Source organism: Sceloporus occidentalis, unplaced genomic scaffold (assembly GCF_023333645.1).
Source record: "Sceloporus occidentalis isolate IW3139 unplaced genomic scaffold, rSceOcc1.0.p SCAF_3, whole genome shotgun sequence".
In the NCBI taxonomy this organism is placed as follows: domain Eukaryota; kingdom Metazoa; phylum Chordata; class Lepidosauria; order Squamata; family Phrynosomatidae; genus Sceloporus; species Sceloporus occidentalis.
The window spans coordinates 205,028,440-205,049,475 of record NW_028316983.1 but is presented as its reverse complement, the minus strand read 5'-3'; the positions used below and the strand labels follow the sequence as shown (position 1 = coordinate 205,049,475).

Sequence of the window (21,036 nt, the reverse complement as noted above, 5' to 3'; positions counted from 1 at the left end):
CAGGAGACAGCCAGAGCAGTTAAAGTGGAATAGCAGCACTAGAAGAGTATAGTGTGGTAATGCATCTGAAGTGTCAGCTTTGGGATAGGAACCTCCAAGTCAAGGGAGAGACCTTGTGGCCCCTCTGGTTTTGGGAAGGGAATCAAGATTAAGACTTTGCTCATGTAGATAATGAGAACATCGAAATATTAAAGAATTCCACAACCTAGGATCAAACATTGACCAGAATGGTGACTGCAGTAAAGAAATAAGAAGAAGACTAAGAATGGGAAGGACAACTATGAAAGAACTAGACAAGATGATGAAGAGTAAAGATATAAAACTGAGCACTAAAGTCAGAATCATCCAGGCCATTGTATTCCCTATTACCATGCAGGGATCTGAGAGCTGGACAGTGAAGGCAGCAGACAGAAAGAAAATCAATTCATCTGAGATGTGGTGCTGGAGAAGAGTGCTGAGGATCCCATGGAGACAAACAAGTAGGTCCTGGAACAGATCAGACCAGAGCTCTCCTTGGAAGCCAAGATGGTCAAGTTGAGACTATCGTACTTTGACCACATCATGAGAAGGCATGGATCACTAGAGAAAACAATCGTACTAGGAAAGGAAAGGTAGAGGGGAGAAGAAGGAGAGGAAGGCTGCAGACCAGATGAATGGACTCAAAGGGGGCAGGTTATGGGCTTGGGCAGAGCAGGGGAAAATACTTGGAGTTATCTCATACACAGGGATTGCCTCAAGGGGTGCTAAAAACAATTACAGGTGAAGTGTCTCAGCAGTCCTCAATTGTCAAGGGCTACTTGGGAAGGACGCTTGACAGCCCCCAAGATGAGAAGGAGTTTATCAGACAAGGGAAATTGGAAGTATAATCCAATGGCAATCAGAACGCAATCACGGGTTTTAACGTTATTGCATGATAGACTACCACAGGCAATTTTGGGCAATGGGAAGTCAGTCCGAACGCAATCATGGGCTTTCATGTTATTGCGTGATAGACTACCACATGCAATTTCAGGCAATGGCAAGCTATTTTCAAGAAATGGGAAGTCAGTTCAAACACAATTCGAATTCACGTAAATTCGCTGAACTAGCGAATTCACGTGAATGCGTTTTGGTCCCATTTTCTTTTCATTCGAAATTAAGAGAAATTCCTCACGTGTGATAAACTCCATATTCCTCCTTCTTTGCTGGTCTTTAAACAGAGGCTAGATGGCCATCTGTTACAGATGTTTTGATTGTGAGTTCCTGCATGACAGGGTGTTGGACTGAATGCCCCTTGAGGTGTCTTCCAACACTATGATCCTATGATTCTATTCAGGCCCATACTTATTTGGAAGTAATCCCCAACATTTGAATGACTTTCTTCTGCCACGTAGGTATGAGAAAGAACACAGCCCCTGCTTGTCATCCCTCTTGCTTACCTGTGTGGGGATCCTAAATCTGCCTGTAAGCTGCCAAAAATGCCTTTTCAAAAGACCAAAGAAGATGATCCCCAGTAAAAAAATGTTACTGAAATTCTACTGTCCCCTGCGTTTGGCCTTCCTTGGGGGCACATAGACATGGACACGTCACCTCCTTTATAGCCAGAGCACCGTGGAGTGGTTTGAATGTTGGACTATGACTCTGAAGACCAGGATTTGAATCCCACTCAGCCATGGGAACCCACTGGGTGACCCTGGGCAAGTCACACTCTCTCAACTTCAGAGGATGGCAATGGCAACCTCATCTATGAAGAAACTTACGAAGAAAACCCTGTGCTAGGTTCACATTGTGTGTGTGTGTGTGTGTTGTGTTTTGTGTGTCTTCAAGTTGTTTCTCACTTATGGCAACCCTAGTGTGGACCTATTATGGGGTTTTCTTGGCTAGATGTGTTCAGAGGAGGTTTCCTTCCCCTGAGGTCACCCAGTGGGTTTCCATGGCTGAGTGGGGAATTGTAAATAATAATAATAATAAAATAATTTTTTTATTTCTATCCTGCTTTTTGCCAGGCAATCAAAGCAGCGTACAACAGGTTAAAATACATCCATATATACATAATACCCCCCTTAAAACAAGATTAAACAATGTAAGATTAAAAACTACATATTAAAACCGACTAAGCTAAATAAAAACTTAGTCGGTTGAATTGTGGTCCAATCTCAAACCACTACGCCATGCTAGTTCGCCTTAGGGTGTCCATACACCAGAAGCAACTTGAAGGCACATAACAGGAATAACAATGAAATCTTATACAAGTATAGATGTAAATATAAATGTAAGCATAGATAAATCTCCCCAACCAAAGTCGACGTAGGCCAAGATGTTGGGATTGACTGCTGGGTAGAGGTTCAACTGATGCATTTCCAGCTATTCTGGACCTGGGAGGAGCTAATATAGGTCCATATATGGGAGACACAATATTCCCTTCTAAGACATTCTTTCACTTTCTTCTTCCCCAGAAAAATCTTTATTAATAGCAACAATAATTTACAAAGAGGAAGGGAACAACAGGAACGCAGAAAGAAGGTAGCATGCATCTTTTTAGGGCTGAAGGGCGGGATATAAATACCTAAATTAAAAAAAAATGTCTGGAAAACTGCTGTGGATTAGTGAATGAATTTATTGCTGGTTGGTGGTGAGGGGGCCAGGTGTGTGTCACTTCATATGTTCAGTAGTAGGATCACATCTATCATGCTGCATGACTGGCTGTCTTGCCAAACGTTGTGCATCAGAAGCAGCCATGACCTACTGAAAAGTTACAGTTAGGAATTCTAACTGAAGGTCTGCCACAATTGGTTGGGTGAAGAGACTTCCTGAGTATTGAGAAGTTTATTAACAGTAATAATGGCTTTAATAAAGACATGGCAGGTATTTTATACAAGAATGCTGATAAATCACTTCCATAAAACTAAGAAAATGCCCAAGACATTTACAAATGGGTGAATATAGTGATTTTAACATGTTACTTGTTACAACAGTATTGTCCTGTTTTCTTTTAAACACATTCCTTTTTGACATTAATTTTGCTTAAGCAGACTCAGGATCAATTGAAATTATCATGCTTGTTTGCATCATAGATTATCTGTCACATAAAGCCCCATCAAACAGAGTACTCATATGTGGATGTCAGCTAGACAGTTAATAAGATTATCAGATGTTATCTGTCATTACCTCAAAAGCTGATATGAACTTGGTCTTCAGTTCATTTTATTAGCAATTGATCCTTATTGTTTTTTTTTGGCCCCATCCCCTTTCTCAAATTGTGGAGCTGCTTCTGAAAATCTCAGAGGAGTCAGATCTAATGCGAAGGGACAAAATCTGATCCACCATTTTCTTCAAACGTCCTGCTTGTTATCACTTTGAGACACATTGCTTTGCTGCCTATGAGTCCCTCCAGAGGCCTGCTGCTGGAGTCATCATTCATTCAGAGAGTTCAACCAGGAGAAAGAGAAGACATGGCGAGCTGGCTCATCAGTTCTTTCATTGCTCCTAGGCTGTCCTTCCACTTGCCCTGGAGGGGATGCTTCAGACCCAGTCTGGTGGGGGGAAAATAAATATTCACAAAGACAACCAAAAACTCACCTTTTGAAACTGTAGCTATCTCTACTGACTATTTTAGTTCCATCAAAAATAATTTGATTGCTGTGAAAGCAGAGTATACAAACAATATGAAGTCTTTAAACACTTTCCATCAGAACATTGGATAGCACAAGCCCCACTGAGATACATGAGATTGTGATACTGTGGGGTTTGACACAATTTCCATTTAGGGGGTCATTAGGAGAACTGTGTCAGATAATGCTTTGGAAGGACAAGATCTATACATATGGGTTTAGACACATGGCTCTGTTCCTTTCAAAGCACAAATTGCCCCAGTTTTTCTGTGTAAGAGCCTATTAAGAACCCTGTTATTTGGACATTCAGACAGAACAATGCAAATTTTTGCCATTCTCTTTGAACACCTGGAAGGAAAGCTAAATTTTCCTAGATCTGGCCCAGAATCCTGCTGGGTAGTCACAACTAGAGCAAACTCAGTGAATCAATTGTTGAATGCTGAGTCAGTGTATTGGTAAGTCCAATTGGTTCAATAAGTCTACACTAGTCAGAAATACTAATACTAATCAGGTCCTTATGTTTTTGTACTGCTTAAGTTGATATACCACCTTTGTTCTGGTGTTTATACAGCAATAGCCAACCACGCATCCTTTCTATCTTAACCCATGGTGCATATACACTGTAAAAGTAATGCAGTTTGAAACCATTTTAGCTGCCATGGCTCCATCTTAGAGAATCCTGGGAGTTGTAGTTTGTTTAGGCACCAGCACCATCACTTTGGCAGAAAAGGTGAAAGACCTTGTAAAACTACAGATCCTAAGATTCTATAGGATGGAGTTAGAGCACATAAAGTGGTGTCAAATGCATTATTTCTACAATGTAGATGCACCTTTAGGATGCACATAACAGAAGTATTTCTCTAATTTCCTCTAAACTCAAGGCATACTAAAAACTGAATCCTGTTGGTCTATACTGCACCATGATCTTTGCACATGCAGTTGAATATTCTCTGTGTTCATAGAGGGAGACCACAGGACAGGTGATCAACTAAGCCATTCCTTCCCGAATGCCTTGTCTCCAATAACTCCTTCTAGTAACTGGCCATTTGGGAATTGGGCAGTATGAAGCCAGCAACATTTTCCTGTCACCATTTCTACTGAATTCTCCCATTCTTTATTGCTTGTGCACCCACAGCCTTTTTCTTATGCTAATGTTTTTATGTTACTTGTGGAGCCAACAGGACTGGGGCCAGAAAGATTTGCAGTATACAAGGTTGCATCCTTCATGCTCATACAAAAGCATGTTGCACTTTATCACAGAGGATAAACTGTGCTTTCATTATTTTACTACCTCAAGCATTTATAACACCTTCACAAAACATAAACATATACAGCTTTCATTATAGATGGCTTATAATGAATTGCTAGAGGGTATGGGCTAGAGGCTTGTTGGGCATGTTCTAACCATCTTCTTTAAATACATAATATTAAATGTCCAACTTGAATTAGTGAGGAATGATGATTTGTTAGATATTAGTTGACTTAGAAGCATGCTGTTTGGACAAAATCACACAATTGCATGACAAATCCAGTTGCCTAGTAGATGTGAAAAATGTAGTTCATTTGCTTCTATCTAACCAGAGTTTTTGGTCATCTTCCAAGGGCCAGATTCTTTGCTGTAAATAAGTCAAGCCATAAATTGATTTTTTGCACTATGCAACTTAATTTTGGGATTGGGGGAAACCATCTCTAAAAAGCAAGTATTATCCTAATATTGATTATGCTTTTGAAGTGATGATACAATATGTAAAGTACAAATCTGTATATTTAGAAGCACTGATTTTCAAATGGTGGGACTTAATTATACACTTAAGCATATAATGCTGAGCCCCACATTGTTTGTCAGTGCTAAGGCTGAACCTAGAATATGTGTACCTGAAACTGGCAGCTGTTATGAGTTGGGCAATTTTGATTACTGAGAAAGGGATAAGCTATTAATGGGGGAATCAAGACCTTAGAGGAAAAAACAAGCTACATCCCCTATGAAGATGATATTGTTTAGCTTGGCCTTCCCCATCTTGAAGGCATCCAGATTTATAGAACTACTCCCATAATCCCTAGTCCCTTTGTGAGCTGTAATCTCTGGTGATCGCTAAATTTGGGAAATATGATTTCACTGTTTATTATCAAAGTCATTTTGTTCATTTTCAAGACTGGGAAAATAAATCCTGTGGAATAAACTGGTGGTAAAAAGCACAGAGGGCTCCACAATTTAACACGTAGTCCAAATATAGGCATGTATCCCTCTATGATTTGTCCCCTCTGCCAATGAACCAGAGAAACAAACCTAAAACATAAGATACAATTTGTCTGGAAAGAAGAAAACCAGAGAAGAGAAAGCAGCTGTATTTGAATAAAATAATAAACAAAGCACAGAGTTTCACTCGACAGTTTGTTCACCAGCTCCTGCTGCAAGCAGATGTGATCAGGCAGCGTGCACCAGCATGTTGTTCATAACTGATAAACCATATTTCTGAAGATGTCTGACCTATAGCTTTCTCCAAATTGGCCCACTATGTGAAGATGCGAGCCAGTTTGGTATACTGGTTAGAATATTGGACTGGGACTAGGAATTGTTGTGTGCCTTTAAGTCATTTCCGATTTATGGCAATCCTAAAGCAAACTTATCATGGGGTTTTCTAGGCAAGGTTTGTTCAGAGGAGGTTTGCCATTGCCTTCCCCTGAGGCTGAGAGCATGTGACATGACCAAGGTCACCCAGTGAGTTTCACAGCCGAGCTGAATATCAAACCTGGTCCAACACTCAAAGCACCACACCATACTGGCTCCAGGAGACCAGGTTCAAGTCCTTACTCTGTCATGGAAACTCACTGGGTGACCTAGGGCAAGTCACACCCTCTCAGTCTCAGAAGAAGGCAAGTGAACAAATTTTGTCAAGAAAGCTTGGTGATAAGTTCACCTTAGAGTCATAAATCAGAAAAGATCTGAAGGCATACAACAATGTGTGTGGACACTGCTTTACTGATACAACTGCTCTGCTTCTGACACAACCTCTGAAAGGAGAATGGTAGCTGTTAGCTGTCAGAAGTACTGCCAGAAACAGAAAGAAGTAAAAAGGAGTGAGCTCTCCTGTCTCCTTTCTCCAAATACTGACCCAAAGTTCTCAGTGAAGACTCTGTTTTAGCCTTCATGAAACTTAAATCTGATACTGAGAAAGGTGATATTTTCAGTTGGATGGGGTTAAATCTGTTATTGCATGGGTCAGTTGCTCTTTTAAAAGCCTCTTTGCTTCTACTCTGCTCTGTCTATATATCTGTAATTAATTGATATTATGGACTGCTCAGTACCATGTCCTGCAGAAGAAAGCATCCCCACAGTATCACTTCTGCAGTTCTCAGCCCTTGAAAATGTAGGGATTGAAGAACTCAGAACTTCCTTATAGCCACAACAGCTGAGAGTCTCAGCCAACAAAACTCTATTTTCACTGAGCCAACTTTTGATCTCAATTAGTAAAAAACTGTGTAAGCAAATCTAGATGTTCCATTCACCACAGAAAATTCCCCTTAATTTAATATGTGAATTACTAATATAGGCTGGAATCCTGTTGATAGCTTACACTAGCAGAAGTCTGACCTATGTTGGCATGTCTTTTTTTAAAAAAAACAAACAAAACACCAAAGAATGAGAGTAACAGGGGGATGGCAGTGAAAGGTGTCTCTGGCTTCATCTGTACTGCATAAATAGTCTGGTTTGACACCACTTCAACTTTCATGGCTCAGTGCTATGGAATTCTGGGAACTGTAGTTTGTTGCAGCACAAGAGTTCCACGACTGGCTTACAAATATTATTTTTAATTAGACGGTTCCCTGCCCTCAGGCTTACAATTGCACCATTTGCGGACCCCCTTTTCTTCTAACATTACTCTCCCTTCTCTTCCTCTTCCAGTGTTGATACACTGGCAAACAGAATTTTGACCGTATTAATGTATCCTCCCTCTTTCTTCAATAGAACTCAAGACAGCACACATAGATTCCCAGGCAGTCTTCCCAACATAGGGGCATGCTCAGCTTCATCAAAGTTGTATCATGTGCCTTCAGACCATACTCCTGTTACAAATCACCGTATGAATCTCGCTGCCTTAAGCAGAGCAGCAGTAAATGGTAGTCTTAACCCCTACAATCCAAGTTACATAGTACCCAAGGGTAGTCAAGGTACTTTGGTACCTGAAGCACTTTGGTATCCTCAGCAACCTCTCTTTGGAAGTTAAAGAAAATAATAATAAATTAAATAACAGCTTATTGCCCTTCCTTGATACCCCAAATCTGCTGCCTCAAAGTATCTGATATCTCAATGTATCTATTGGTAGGGCTGACCCTTAGGTAGAATACAGTCAAGAGGATCACATAATAAGTTTACTTAATTGACTGATCACATGAAGTGGGATCTATCAGCACAAGAGGCTGCAGGAATGTGCCCCAAACTCTACTTGCCTGGAGCTTGGAAAAGTACCTTTTTGCACCACAGCTCTCAAAACCCCCAGCCAAGTTGCCCCAGACCCATACGTGGGAGATTCTGGGACTTGTAGTGCAAAATGTAACATTGCACAAACTCTATCACTGGCTCCTAGGCTATAAAACAGAATAGGCGCCCCAAATGTAGAACCTGACTACAAAGAGATGTGTTGATTTCCATGCTGAAGCTATTCCACACCTCTGAATATGAGACGGCTGCAAAGCATAAACAATATTCATTAAACCTTTAAAACACTCAAGTTATCAACTGGCTGTGTTATTCTCTTCTTTGAAAAACAAAATAAAAACTGAGGGACAACTAGTTCACATTATTTATTTAGATGATTCATTATACTATTCATTACAAAAAATACTGTTGGGTTCAGACTAAGAGTTTGTCTACACTAACCAAAGGGGTTAAAATCAGCCTCACCTTGCATTTTCCTGGTTCACAATGAGCCTGCAGTGACCCCATTCACAACACATACTAACAAACACAGCCTAACTGGCCACACATTTTCTCCCCTGGTGAACTCACTTCAGTGTAGGGTCCTCTCTTTTGCATTATTTTTGGCCACATGGCCATGTCTGCTCCACTATGTTTTTCCTACCCAGTATGCATCACTTATCAGCCAACAGCTGTTATTGTTTGCCTGTCAATCTAGGCCACCTTCCACTAACTGGATGCCACCGCATCCAATCCCCTTTCCCCTTTTGTCACCCCAGTGAGTGAGTGAGTGACAGAATTTTAAATATACACACATGACAGAGAAAGAAAAAATAAAATTGTATTTTAGTTATCTTTTATTTATGAAAATGTTCAGCTATAAGATCAGTGGTGAGGGATTAGATGAGGCTATTAGATTGGGGGGGGGGGGGATGACCAAGGGAAGAGTAAAAACAGTAAAAGCAAATGCCTCCCTCTTTCTCCCCTCCTGCCCTAGTGTTGTTTGCTTTTACTGTTTTTACTCTTCCCCTGGTTCCCCCCCCCCCGATCCTCCCACAACACTGCCCCCCATCAGCATTACACATCTTTGGTTTTACTCTTCCCTTCGCTGATCCTCCCCATCATTCACTCGCTCATGTAGAGATCTCATGCACCCTCTCCCCTTGATTCTCCCCATATATTCATTGCAGATCTCCACATGAGTGAGTGAATGATCAGGGGGATTGAGGGAGGAAGGAGTGCATGAGATCTCCACATACTGAGTGAGTGAGTGAGTGAGTGAGTGAGTGAGTGAGTGATAGGGGGTAAATCGTGGGGGGAGAAGAAGAATACCAACGATGACACAATGTTAATTAGGTAGGGAGATCAGAAGATCAGAAGGGGGGTGGGGAAAGAGGAAATGCATGTGCTCCATTTACTGAAGACAAACCAAACATGACACAATAATGGAAGAAATTATTTTAGAACACCTGAAATCAACATTTTCACAATAAAGATACGTAGCATCACTGAAGCAGAAAGGTTGCTCTGTTTTGTATTAATACTTAAGGAGAAAAGGAAAGCCTACTCTTAAAAATATTTTGCTTATCTGAAAATTATATTTTCCTTATTTAAAATAAAATTAGGTCTTCGGAAATTGTTGAATTTAAAAACAGTTTATGGATTTAAAAACAATCACATTTTGCTACTGAAATTTGAGTCTCACCTACCACTTTTGGTTTCCTGCATCTAAAATTCACACTCACAATCTGTATTTAAGTTTTTAAAGCACAGATTTTTAAAACTCAGTATTTGCAAACTTTCAGATCTAGGGCTCATTGTTTTGAAATCAAATGTGCCAATTTTATCTCTTCTCCTTTAAAGAATGCAGTATCTGTTAATTATGTATCCTTAAAGTTATAGGATGTTCTTAACATTTAGAAGGAAGTGAAAACTTAAGGATGTGTTATTTTAAAATAATTTCAACTTTCTCTAAAGCTGTATGTTTACTTTGTAATATGGTATCATTCCTTCACCAAAACTTCCTACAGCTGTCAACTTTTATCATAACAATATAGCTACCAGCTCAAAGTTTCCTTTTCGTATGCCTATTTTTAATTCTCTAGGAGCCAAGTGAAATTCTTTTCTTCTGAAATGAATTGTTTAACTACATAACTGTAGGCAGTAAAATATGCAGCAGCAAACTCCATCCATCATAACATTAGCTGTTCACTTCTCAGAAAGGTGGTCTTCCGTGAACTTTTCGCGCCCGTGGGGATTGAATGTCTCACCAAAATAGATTTTCATTCTGTTACAATTAGAGCTATGTGGCAAAAGATAATGTAATTCTGTTTATTTCACACAATGTTAACGATTCCAAAAATAATCTTGAGCAAATGAATTCAGCGTTCTCTTTATGTGTAGGCTGGGTAAGTTCCCTGAAGGATATAATGCCAAGTTTACTTTAGAAAGGTTATACTAACGGATAAACCCGTTTTTTTAAAAAAAAAAAAAAAACAGAAGGAGAACCTTAAGAAAGCCTCTCTCTCTTTTTTGCATAGTGTGGAAGTTCCTTGGGGCTCACCTGGGGAAAAAAATCATTACATTTCTAATCTTTCTCAGTGGCTTTACAGAAAATTACCAGCAAAACCCAAGTGAAATGTTTCCTCTAGATCCTTTCATTACCAGTGCATTATTCTTAGAATGATGTACAAGAATATGATAAAGCCTCCTAAAAACATCTTGTTGCACAGGGATGACTTTCAACTGAGGGAAACACCTGAGCAACAATCAGCAAGGGGCATAACAAGTATCCCATGACTCACTATGCATATCATGCCAGATCAACATATCATGCCAGATCAACTGTAGGAGGTTTTGTGAGTTCAAGGGTAAACAGGGAGGCAAGACTTGATCAACAGCGCTTGTCTGCTATATCTCTACATAGTACAAAAAGTATGGATTATATGATTATGCTGCCTGGGGAATTCTGGCACTTAAAAACAAAACAAAAATCAGTTCCAAGCTTTGATACTCCGATTAGTTTCTCACAGGACAAGCAGAGAACTCAGAATCACTCAAACCAAGTAGAACTAAACAAAAACATCTACTTGTGGATCCTTTATGTGAATGTAGCAGAGCAGAGAGAGAACATAATTTTTTTATGTGAGGTTTTGGGAGAGAGAGCATTTGGAGAATTGCACTGGGAAACCCTGGTGATCCATACAAATATTTTCAGTCAGTTAATGTGCATTCTTTATTCCTACAATTCAATGGCTCTTCTAAAGAAGAGATGCAAAAGCTTTTCAGACCCCAGGGCCACATACAGTGCTGGCTGGGAGCTATATATGCATACACATGCTGAAACAAATCACAAGTTGTGCACCGCTGTTCTAACAGGAGCCCTCCCGCAAAATTAAAATGTTTCTTTATAATGCTGGACAGCAAGACTGAAACAGGGCTCTAGCTTGGCTTTAGTTCTCCACATCTCTTGCACTAAGTGAACACCTGAGACTGCATGAGATGTGATGCTACTCCAAGACATTTTCAATCAGAATTGGATTACATCATAGTAGCTGAATGTAGCCTTATGAAATATACTGATAGGAAATCATTTTCGTGGATTGAAATGATGCAAATCTATCACATTCTCTTAAAAGTACTGTAATTGGGTCTCTCTAGATTTTTCATGTAAAAATATTTACTAGCACTGAATTTATGTAATCAATCAAACCAAACCACCCATTCGTTTTAAAACTCAGATATACCTATTGCTATTTAGCTGCTTTCCTAGAGATACAGATGCACTGCAAGCATAAACTTTTGTGTTAAAAATAATACAGAGCAACTGCTGAGTGTGGAAAAGCTTACTTTATACTCACTCATTCCCATTTTGTTTAACAAACATTAAAAAAGTAGTAAGGAAAGGAAAGATCTCTAAGCTGTGTGATTTCAAAGAGTTACTAGACAAACTTTCTCTCCTCCTGGCAGAGAAGGGTAGATTCTTGCTGTGACACAGAGCAAAATCTAAGTGTACCACTTAAGAAACAGACATCGCTTTAAAGTATAGATTGTTCTTTGAAAGGATCTGATGAATGAGACCCATTACCATTTAAGATTATGACTCATGGCAGAGTTTGAACCATAGACTCATTGGATCAGGTAACAAGGCCTACATAATTTGTGGGCTTTGTATACATGTGTCACTTGATCATGAATGGATGACTTAGCTGAGTTATTATAAATATGCAACACAGAGCGCATAACAACTATGGACACACTGCACTTGCTATGGAAGCCAGCTCCTTTCTGTAAGAGCTCCATAAATAGAACATCGTATTGAAACATCAGTCCCATCAGCACATTCTGATTCCTCAAAGTCATTCAGTAGTACTTGGAAAGAGTTCATTGCACAATGTCAACATCTTTATTTACCTTCCTTTCTAGCTGTTTCTAAATTGCGTTGAGTCGCTGAGATCCAAAATGCCTTAGACCAGAAGTGTTTTGGATTTCAGATTTTTGGGTTTGGGTTTTTTTCTTTTTAAATATTTGCATATATATAATGAGATCTTGGAGATGAGACCGAGGTCTAAACATGAAATTCATTTATATTTTGTATATGCCTTATATACATAGCTTGAAGGTAATTCTTAATAATTTTGTGCATGAAACAAAGTTTGTATACATTAAACCATTAAAAATAAAAAAATGTCACTATCTCAGTTACCCATGTGGACAATATTGGATTTTGATGTATTGGGGTTTCTTAATTCCAGATAAGGGAGACTCAAACTGTATGTGTGTGTGGGTCTCAAGGCTTGGATTTCTGCCTACCCTTACATTTATACCCTGCTTCAACAAAAGTTGAATTGTTCTGTCAAAAACACAATGCCATGGACAAATCTGTCTGGATTTTTGTGGATGGTTACATAATAAAGGAAATGAAAAGTGAAAATAAGCAGGATTTCTTTTTATACAGTGCCAGAAAAAGCAATGACCTTAATTTGATTTTATTTCCTTGATACTTTTACTCTGTAGCTCAAAGGCGGAAAAATTGAGGATAGATTCATTTTGGGAAGTACATCCTATATTTGTCACTTTTCCTCTAGCTCTGGGACTGTTGTGCACAGGAAGTATGCTACAAGTGCATACTAGCCATTCTGCAATATGTCTACAATTGACGTTTCAGTTAATCATGGTTCATTACACCTATTTGCACACAGTAAATATAAAAATACAAAGTACAAAAAATGATTAATTACCCCATTTAAAAAATTAGTCAAATCTAAGTCAAATTAGATGTGTGTTTCCATACTGGAGTTGTGCAGGGAAAAGATCCAACCTCCAAAGAAAAAAGTAACTAAAATAAATGTTTATGAAATGGTGCAACCTGGGGAGGAGAGAGGGGTAGGAATGTTTATCAGTAGAAGTGTCATATCTAACCAACACTCTCGACATTTGTGCAAACAATTTCAAGAGACCATCTGTGTCACCACTGAGTGCTCCAGTGTCACTAATTTTTAAAAAGTGCTTTGAATATTTGAACATGCAATGGCCCTCGAAACAATGCACCTTTTTTGGAGGGATAACATGATTGTGGAAGCTAGAAAATGGAAAATAAAATGTCCAATAATTGCAATGTCCATTAACTGCACATTGCACACTGCTGCAAAAGAATTACTGATCGTGTAGCAAGAGGTTTTGAACAGGAAGACATGAGAGTTTCCTTAGGTTTAAAAATTGCTTAGAGCAAGGGTGGGAATTATGAGGCTTTTCAGATGAGCCCTGGTGGTGAAGTGGTTAAATGCCTGTACTGCAGCCACTCACTCACAAAACCACAAGGTTGCGAGTTCAATACCAGCTGGGGGCTCTGGGTTGACTCAGTTTGGCATCCTTCTGTAGGTCGCTAAAATGAGTACCCAGCTTGTTGGTGGCAGTTAGCTTACACATTGTAAACCACTTAGTACATTGGTAAGCGGTATAGAAATGTACTTGCTATTGCTATGTTGTTAGATCACAATTCCCATCTCCCCAGCCAACCTAGCAATTTGTGAAGAATGATTCTTGACTTAGAGGATGACAATCTATTTTAAGGAGGCAATTAAACAGAGACCAGGATTTAAGCATTTTCCAATTTTCAGTGGAGTAAAATATAAAAGCAAGGTCAACTTGGCTGTGCTTTCATTTGAATACAGGAAATCACTGTCTTGTATTATTCTGAGACATGATTGCTAGAAAAAGCCTTCCAGAAGGTACCCCATGACTCAGAATATAGTCTGTATGTATGACTATTAAATGCTAGGGGAAGGAAATAACTGGCAAAATTAATTACAGCAATAGCATTGCCAGGGAATCTTACAGAATGTTTTGTCATTACAACAGCTCATCACTGGTGTTACTGAATCACATAGGCAGCTTCCAGAAATTAGAATAGAAAGCTAAATTAACAAGAAATACCCTAGAGGTAGACTTTTGTATTTTAAATATATGCTGAATTACATTAATCTCTTCATATAGGATGAGGTATAAATATTTATAAATAAATAATTTTATAAACAAACAAACAAACAAACAAACAAAAATATTGTTAGGTACAAACACACACATGCAACTTATAAAAACTTATACAAAGATGTAAAGAAATCCTATGGCAACTTTGAGACTGAGAAAAAAGTAGAACTCCATTTATGGTTCATGTTGAGGCAGCCCAACCCTTTTCAAACCCTATATGCTTTCCCCTTCCCAGGAGCCTGCAAAGTTTCCATGGATTCTGAGGAATCATAGGAAAACTAGCCCATCAGGCCCAACACCAGGAACCCTGGTGGCGCAGTGGTTAAATGCCTGTACTGCAGCCATTAACTCAAAACCACAAGGTTGCGAGTTCAAGACCAGCAAAAGGGCCCAAGCTCGACTCAGGCTTGCATCCTTCCGAGGTCGCTAAAATGAGTACCCAGACTGTTGGGGGCAAATTAGCTTACTTGCTAATTAGCTTACTTGCTGTTCACCGCTATGATCTTTGGAATAGCGGTATATAAATAAAACAAATTATTATTATTATTATTATTATTATAGTTGGCTAGAAGGTGGGATCGGGGAAGCCAAAATCAGAGGATTAGATTTACTCTTGCCTGCACCCTAACTAGATGGCAACCTCCATTGCCTCCCTCCCTCTGTTCTTGTTCAGAGTTTTGTGGCTTTGTTCTGTGACATATGTGAATTATTTTGTTACAGTCTTGGTCAGTTTTATCAAGGGGGCTGGATGCAGTTGGGGGGGAGATGCAGTCTGGGCAGCTGTCAGAGCCAGTTGGGAGTCCATTGGCCTGTTGGGAGAGTGGGCAACTGGGACCATGTTCTACTCAGGAGAATATGTCTTCGTGGAGAATATGTCTTTGCCCATTGACAGGTGACAAGTGGAATCCTTCATCTGTCATTCTGGAGGTATACCCAGTATGTAGACTGAATAAATTTGTATCTATATCCAGAAAAATGGCTGGAAGATTGGTTTCCATCAGTTGGCATGCAGGTCAACTGATATCTGGATTTGGACCCAAGCTGGGGCCAAACTTGTTAGGTTGTAACCAATAAGAGTTTATGTGTTTTATTCCGATAAATAGTTTGCATTATTACTGTGGACTCTCAATTGCTACCAAGAGAGAAAATTTCTAGAACTGCAAAAGCTTACGTTAGAAATGTATTTTTCTCAGTCTCAAAGGTGCTACAGGCTTTGTATTATTTATTTATTGTGACATAGACAAATACAGCAGTCCCTTTGAAAACATGTAACATTTTCTCCATCTTAATTTTCTTTGTTCAGATTGGTCTTCTGCCCACCTATTTATTAGTTCCCCCTTCTTGAAAGATCCAATGTTCATGTGTGTATTTAAGGGCAAGTCCACTTTTGTATTTCTTTAAGAAATTGGGAACATTTTTGAGGAGCAAACAGCAAGCAGGGAAAATGTGAAGTGCCTCCACCTTCCTGCATATGTCCACATGCAGTAACAGGTACAGTGATGCTGCAGAGATCACTAAAAACAACCTAATCTGGAAGACTTCGCCATCACCGCCTCCTATATGGCTTTGTAAAGCTTTACAAGGGCCATCAGGCATTAAACCAGTTTGCATGTAATGTGACATTTGTTCATAATGTGGTACAAACATGAAGTAAGACAGTGTGCAAAATGGTTTCCTGTTTCTCCAGACTACCTAGAATATTGTTTCAAAAATAAGCTGAATATTGTAAAGTAAAGTGTGGAGGAAGGAAGTCTGGTTGGTTGTGAACTTCTTCCTATTCTGCCCTTACAACTACTATCAAAATGCACTAAGGATCCCTCTAGCTGGCACAAGCCCATCAAATGCACTCTGAGCATGTGTGTGTGTGTGTGTGTGTGTGTGTGTGTGTGTGTGTGTTGGGGGGAGACAGATTCTAATTTGAACAGAAAGAAATGCTTTGATCTATCTTTTTTTAAATCCCTGTACCTAGTAGGTAAAACATTTCACACATGCTGAATTAGTCAACATCTGAGACAAATTACAAACAAGAAAAGTAGGTAAATAGAACTCTGCTGTACTCTACAGACTGAACCCTTGTCACTTTCCAATTACATTTTCTTTCCTCCTTACTTTTTGTAATAAATGTCTCCAAAAAGGATCTGAAGATCCTGAAATGTTACCACCAATTCCGTGCATATTACATGTTTCAAAAAAGATATTGCTTGAACATGGATTTTTAATTTGCCAAAGTTCTTGTATTCAACACTACATTCTTATCATAATATTCAAGATCAGTGGTATCCAATTATCAAACTATGTAGTGTAGTATACAACTATGTATACAAAACAGTTTCCAACTGGGCAACATAACGTTCAAAATTATGTTCTAAATACCCTGAGGGCACCAGATTCCATCTGATCTTGAATGCTAAAAAGGAGCAGCCCTGATTAGAATTGGACTGCCAATGAATACCAGGAGCTATAGGCTGTATTTCAGAGGAAGGAACTGACAAAACCACATCTGAGTATTCCTTGCCTAAGAAAACCTTATGAAATTCATGGGGTCACCATAACTTAACAGAAGACTTGATGGCACACACCGATACCCACACGCGATTTCAAGATCAGTATCACATGAGGTGAGCAGCAATGTGAGTGCATGTGTTTATGTATGAATGCTGGCAAAAGAGAAAGTATAATTTGCCCATCAGGAATTTGGTCATTCCCTGAACATAATTCAGTATGATTTTTAAATCCATCTTTGATTTTATAATCTAGTTTTGACTTCAGTACATTTCCAATTCTGTATATGAGTAATCTCATCTGACACATAGAGTATTCATCTGCCAAAAAATAAAGCACACACTTTTACCTTTTCTGCTGGATTCAGTATTGAAAAGGTTGGAAGTCTTGAAAACCAGTTTTCAAAACTAGATGCTGAAATTTCCATTAAGCACTGAACTAACTCCAGATGATCCCAAGAACTAAAATACTGCAATTTAGAGGAGGAACTAAAATAATATAATCACAGTTTATCACTTGAGACTCTGATGTAGCATGGCATTAATTCACAGTCTGATCTTTCAGTCTCATCTCCTTAATGATCTTATTAGCTACTGTGCACTTAAAGTACATCTACATAAGTAGCAATTGTCTGAGATTTAACATAATGCAGAGTTCCTGGATGCTTGATATATTCTCTCTCTCTTAGAGACACATTTTTCATGTTAATGCTGAATACTATATCTATTTATTTGTATGTGGCAGACATTATTATTATTATTATTATTATTATTATTATTATTATTATCCTTTATTTATAAAGCGCTGTAAATTTACACAGTGCTGTACATACAATCTTTTTAATTGGACAGTTCCCTGCCCTAAGGCTTACAATCTAAAAAGACACGACACAAAAGGAGAAGGGAGTGGTCGTGGGGAAAGGGATGAGGACATAAACTACTATGGTATTGTTTAATTTATTATTACTTTGTACTATGTATTTTATCCTTTTTATTGTAACCTGCCTCAATCCGTAGGGAGAGACAGGCTAAAATAATAATAATAATAATAATAATAATTATTATTATTATTATTATTATTACTATTAGCCTTGGGGGTGAAACAGACAAGCAAAATAATGTGGCTTCTAGCAGCTTTGAAGGCAGGATGTTTATATGATGCACATCTCCAAAGCGGGTGGAAACCAAAACAAAGCAGCGCTTCAACATTAAAAACTGGAGCAAAAAGAAACCAGGATCCAGCCCAGCACCAAACATATGTATCTGAGGGAAGCAATTTTTCACTGTTAAGGAAAGCAAATATCAATATGAAGACTGTGAATTTCCAGACAAAGCGCTACATATGTTATTCAAGTCTTCTTCTCACTCCTAGAGGGCCAACTGCTGGCAATAAACAAACTTTTTGCTCTATAGGATTATTTGATCTTTAAAAACTCAAGCATTTAAAAAAATGGCTAAAAAGGGAACGAACTTTACAGTTTACCCCATCTTCTTTCTTATAGAAGATAGTTATTGTTCTTATAAACAGGAAATAATCCATAACAGGTTTCAGGCACTTGATATTGGCATTTTGCTAATAGTAAGCAAAATGCAGTTGGGTGAATATTACAGTAGGAAACTCTGATAAAACCATCTAACTTGCTCTGAGCTTTTCAGTGGAAGAGCAAGTTATACAAAGTGTAAATATATTGTAAAACCTTTGTGAAACAACAAACTCTAATCTAGAAATTGGGAAAAAATCAGATGGTACCCGTGACTGAAGAATACAAAGAATACAAGCAGGAGACTTTATGTCTGAATGCTGCCGTTGATATAAAACTCTTTCTGCACAGTACATTCACATGTCAAATAGAAAGCTAGACTGATATCCACAGGCACTTTTCTTTTTACACAGGGGAGATTTAGTCACACAGCCCTCCACTTGCATTCTGAAGTGGCACTTGCACATGGGAAGTTGGATCACATGCTTGTTTCAGATGCACAAACAGGACCTATTAACCGCAGCCTTTTCCAGGGAAAATGACAGCTATATCTTTCCCCCATTCCCAAGGCTAGCTGTGTGGACAACAAAAATAATTACAGCGGGGCCTTGGTATCTGCTGGGGTTTGGTTTCAGGGCACCTCCCCCCCTAATGGATACCAAAATCTGTGGATGCTCAAGTCCCATTAAAATGGTATAGTAAAATGGTGTCCCTTGTAGAAAATAGCAAAATCAAGGTTTGCTTTTTGGAATGTATATATATATGTATATATACATTTGCTTTTTCGAATATGTGTGTGTGTGCGTGTATATATATATATTCAAGCCATGAATGCTTAAATCCATCAATTAAAAAAAAATCTTGTACTCCTTATTATACCTACAGTGGGAATTTACAGTTTTAAATAACTCCAGAAATGTCAAATATATTAAATATAGTCCACATGACTGAGCTGAGTTTCCCCACCTTTCTCTCTAAAACAATATTTCATTTTTAACCATGCAGGATTACACTCCAGGATAACATTACAGAGGGAGAGGACATAAGGAGGGAAGGTTTTAGATACTAGGCAGCATGTATTGTTACATGACAGCATGGTCTGTTTAGATGAGAAGAGAATGGGACACGTATTTCTATACCATCTGCAGACATGACCAGAGAAATAACTTGTGCTGTTAGTTAAGGATAAAACAAAACAGTTCCTACCCCTTAAAGTACAAATCATGTATTGAATCTGACTCCAGAGATGGTGCAGTAAGATAAGAAAAGCCAAAACTGAGAGGCAGAATGCTAGCCCCTGTGAGGAAATAATAAGAAGAGTATTTCACTAATGTCATCAGTATATGGTTGCTCATTACTGTTGAGCTTGGTAAAGAAGACATTCAGTTTTCAGAAGACTTTCCCCCTTTATTGCTGGGTTCTTAGGCCATTTAAAAAAAATCATTGGTTATTACAAATATACCCAGGGTAGATCTGAAACAGAAATAAACAGAACGTTGTGCCAGATTAGTACTTGTGAGAAGTACATGCACTAATAAAAGTATTAGGCAGGTGTAAGTATCAATTGGAGCTTGGAAACATTACTGCTTTTTTTTTTTTTTGAACCGTAGTCTAAAACACTTTCCCCAGCTTTAATACCATTAACTCCTTTTATTAGAAGCCACACTGTTTAAGCATGCCATGTGTGCACCTCTCACTGCACTACAGAACTATACTTATATGATAAGTACTTAGTATCATTTTGATCCCAACTGAATTGTTGCAGCTTTCCACAAAGAATCCTGAGACTTATAGTTTGGTGAAGGTACTAAGAAGCTTCTCCACTGCACCTCACCCCAGCCCATTAAACTCAAGCTCTCAAGAAAGAAATGGCCATGTGCTAATACTTGCCCTGGGTCCCTTGTGTTGATTGGACCTGAGGTGCCATGAGCAATTTACTTCTGGGTACTGTGGGAAACTAAAATGGCATCTCGGACACAGGTGTTTGGTGTTGATCATCATGGGTTCACTGTTAAAGGAGGGAACAGGGCCACCAGATAGGAATCTGCTCATAGACCCTTAAGCTTGGAATGAGTCCTGTCTCAAAAGGTTCACTGGAGAAAAGGAAAAACTGTTCCATCAATTTCCATCTGTCTTTCTATCAGTTTATCTGCTTTGCTATGTCCTTTGCTAAACCAGTGACACTTTGGCCAAATCATTTCCTGCCCTCAACTAGTCATATGGAAGAGCCTGGAAAGCTGGTTTTTTGGACTACAATTCCCAGCATACTTGCTGGGGGATCCTTGGAGTTGTTGTCCAAAAAAGTAACAGTTCCTAGCTTTTCCAGGCCCTGAGCTTGGGTCTTCTTTCTCCTTCTCTCTCATGCTGTACTTTTCTCCCTTTCAGCTTTAGAGCCCAGCACTACTGAGTTGCTCATGACTGTTAAACAGCTGGTGCCTATTCTGTTTGCATCCTTTATCCCTTTACATATCACTGCTTCTATTGCTCATGCAAGTCTCTTCCAAAAGCAATCTGCCAGGAGCTGTCAGGGCTAGAACCAGGAGTCTTTCGTTCTTTGG

At 38.9% G+C, this 21,036-nt stretch overlaps 1 protein-coding gene across 3 annotated transcripts in view; it reads right to left on the bottom strand.

The window, feature by feature from the left end:
- Positions 1 to 2,565: 2,565 nt before the first annotated feature.
- Positions 2,566 to 21,036, bottom strand: part of LOC149317380 (tripartite motif-containing 55-like) — a 50,002-nt gene continuing 31,531 nt past the window's right edge. For 2 of the 3 annotated variants that reach the window (XM_089517382.1, XM_089517384.1), the window contains exon 10: positions 2,566 to 3,512. In XM_089517382.1, coding sequence (XP_089373508.1) covers positions 3,393 to 3,512 — 120 coding nt within the window. In that variant the 3' untranslated portion in view covers positions 2,566 to 3,392. Of the gene's footprint in view, positions 3,513 to 19,684; positions 19,776 to 21,036 lie in introns of all 3 variants that reach the window. The other variant, XM_089517383.1, reaches the window with a different exon arrangement.